Consider the following 2,500-nt stretch of genomic DNA (forward strand, 5'->3'; position numbering starts at 1 on the left):
ACCAACAACTCCTCGCCCTACACCAAGACCAACAACTCAGTTCACATGTGTATTTGGTTCAGAGGACCCTCGGTGTGTTCAGCCAACATCTCCTCCTGACTGTTATCCTGGTTCAAGTGACCCTAGATGTCGTGGGCTGACAACACCCCGACCAACACCTAGGCCAACAACTGCATTCACCTGTCTACCAGGTTCAACTGACCCTCGTTGTAGACAAGTAACAATAGCTCCTAACTGTTACCCTGGTTCCTCTGATCCTAGATGTTCAGAGTTTACAACTCCTCGTCCTACACCAAAACCAACAACAGCACCTCCTAACTGTTATCTTGGCTCTCGTGATCCTAGGTGTCCACAGCCAATAACTCCACGTCCTACTACCAGACCAACAACTCAGTTTACTTGTAGAATAGGCTCAAAAGACCCAAGATGCCAGCAACCAACAACTCCAACACCAACTTTCACTCAGTTCTTCTGTGTCCCAGGATCCAGAGATCCTCGCTGTCCCCAACCCACAACTCCTCGACCAGTCACTACTCCAACTACACAATTCATCTGCCGTCCAGGTTCTAGAGATCCAAGGTGTCCTCAGCCAACTACATCTAGACCCAGATGTTATCCGGGTTCAACAGATCCACAGTGTCCAAGACCAACAACTCCACGACCTTCACCCAAGCCAACTACTCAGTTTAAGTGCTTGCCAGGTTCTAGGGATCCAAGATGTCCTCAAACTACTACATCCAGACCTAGATGTTATCCTGGTTCAACAGATCCACAGTGTCCAAGACCAACAACTCCCCGTCCTACACCAAGATCAACAACTCCCCGTCCTACACCCAGACCAACTACACAATTCACCTGCCGTCCAGGCTCTAGAGATCCAAGATGTTCTCAGCCAACAACGTTCAGACCCAATTGTTATCCTGGTTCTCCTGACCCAAAATGCAGAAGCCAAACAACTCCACAACCCACCACTACTTTCTTCTGTACACCAGGTTCCAAAGATCCTCGATGTCAACCAAGTGTTAATTGCCCACCTGGGTCAACTGATCCAGAGTGTGTTATTCCAGCTGAGCCAAAGTGTATCCCTGGTACAAATGATCCAAGATGTCCAACAACACCTCGTCCCTTCAGATGCACACCAGGGTCCAGAGACCCAAGATGCCCTCAGCCTACTACTCCAACTCCTAAGCCAACAGTTCGCCCTACTCTCAAGCCTACTACTCGTCCTACAGCTCGACCAACAACTCAAGTAGGAGATGGTACAAACCAATTTACATTTACAACAAAGAAGCCTAGTCATGACCAGGACTTCCATGGCGACAAGGACCCCAAATATCATGCTTTCCATTCATGTAAGTAAATATTTTTCCTATAGGTACAGTTCCTTGCATTTGGTATCTCATGGTTATAAATCAATCAATATGATGAAACATTCGAAAACAGTTACCTGCAATGTAATGAATTTGTGAAGAGTCCCATTTTAGTATCAAATAACCCAAAAGCACAATGGTCCACTGTAGGTTTTCTTTATCAACTTTGTTTACATATAGACTGCTGCACAAATATTTAGTCACTCTAGGAGTCAAATACTAGGCCTACCTACCCTCCTGTCTAACCCATTTCTTAAATTTGGAGGAAAATTGTGTTTTTTGTTTAATACTAGTGTCATCATTCTTAACGTTATTTTTATTACTGACTCCTTATAACTGAGCACTTGTAGAGGCATTCAGCTGTAAATGAAATTAATAATATAAAATCATAGGGTATGTACACAGACCCTCCAATTATCAATCAGATAAGAAACTGTGATAATAGCCATGTCTTTTAGTTGCATTGTTAATGTTTCCATCTCAATTTACATTTCTCCATAATAATGAAATCTATCTCATTTATTGCAGGGTTGTACCAACCAGCACCACGTCCTCGTAATCGTGTGCGAGGCCGTCGTGAGGTAGATGAGGGCAAGTCGATGATGGTAAGCGTGGGTGTGCAGCAATTAGTTGAAGCACCTCAAGCCAAATCAGGACATATAGTTGTGGACACCGAGGGCGAGAATCTCCTTGTAGAAATGCCAAATAACGGTCGTCTAGTCCTACCACTCCGTGATGCTCAAGCTGTGATTGAGGATGTACCTATAGAGTATGACAATCAAATGACTGAGTCACTGAGACGACACAGAAGGTTTGTTGTGGATAATGAAACACCTCAAAGAGGAGAGCAAGTTTACTCCAGCTCATCTAAAAGCTACTCAATACTATCATTATCTGTTACTTCAGCCATCTTGTTATTCGGAGTGCTAGTAGGTCTTGTGGGATTAATAATCGTTATAGCACGAAAATGGGCAGGGAGTAAAGATACAGGTTACAATCAGTGCATAGAAACACTGTAGATAAAGATATAATGGTTAAGGGATATTGTCCTCACATTGGTTCTTTCATTATTTTTCAGTCTATCCACTTCTGATATTAACGATAAGTATGTAACAAAATTCAGTACCGTG

At 43.5% G+C, this 2,500-nt stretch overlaps 1 protein-coding gene across 1 annotated transcript in view; it reads left to right on the forward strand.

The window, feature by feature from the left end:
* Window positions 1–2,500, forward strand: part of LOC119598127 (mucin-2-like) — a 111,082-nt gene that overhangs the window by 107,838 nt on the left and 744 nt on the right. Inside the window, exons 9-10 of the mRNA XM_037947757.1 lie at window positions 806–1,352; window positions 1,899–2,500. The exon at window positions 1,899–2,500 is cut by the window's right edge and continues 744 nt beyond it. Coding sequence (XP_037803685.1) covers window positions 806–1,352; window positions 1,899–2,389 — 1,038 coding nt within the window. The 3' untranslated portion in view covers window positions 2,390–2,500. The remainder of the gene's footprint in view (window positions 1–805; window positions 1,353–1,898) is intronic.

This window comes from Penaeus monodon, chromosome 40, assembly GCF_015228065.2.
Source record: "Penaeus monodon isolate SGIC_2016 chromosome 40, NSTDA_Pmon_1, whole genome shotgun sequence".
NCBI classification, from domain to species: domain Eukaryota; kingdom Metazoa; phylum Arthropoda; class Malacostraca; order Decapoda; family Penaeidae; genus Penaeus; species Penaeus monodon.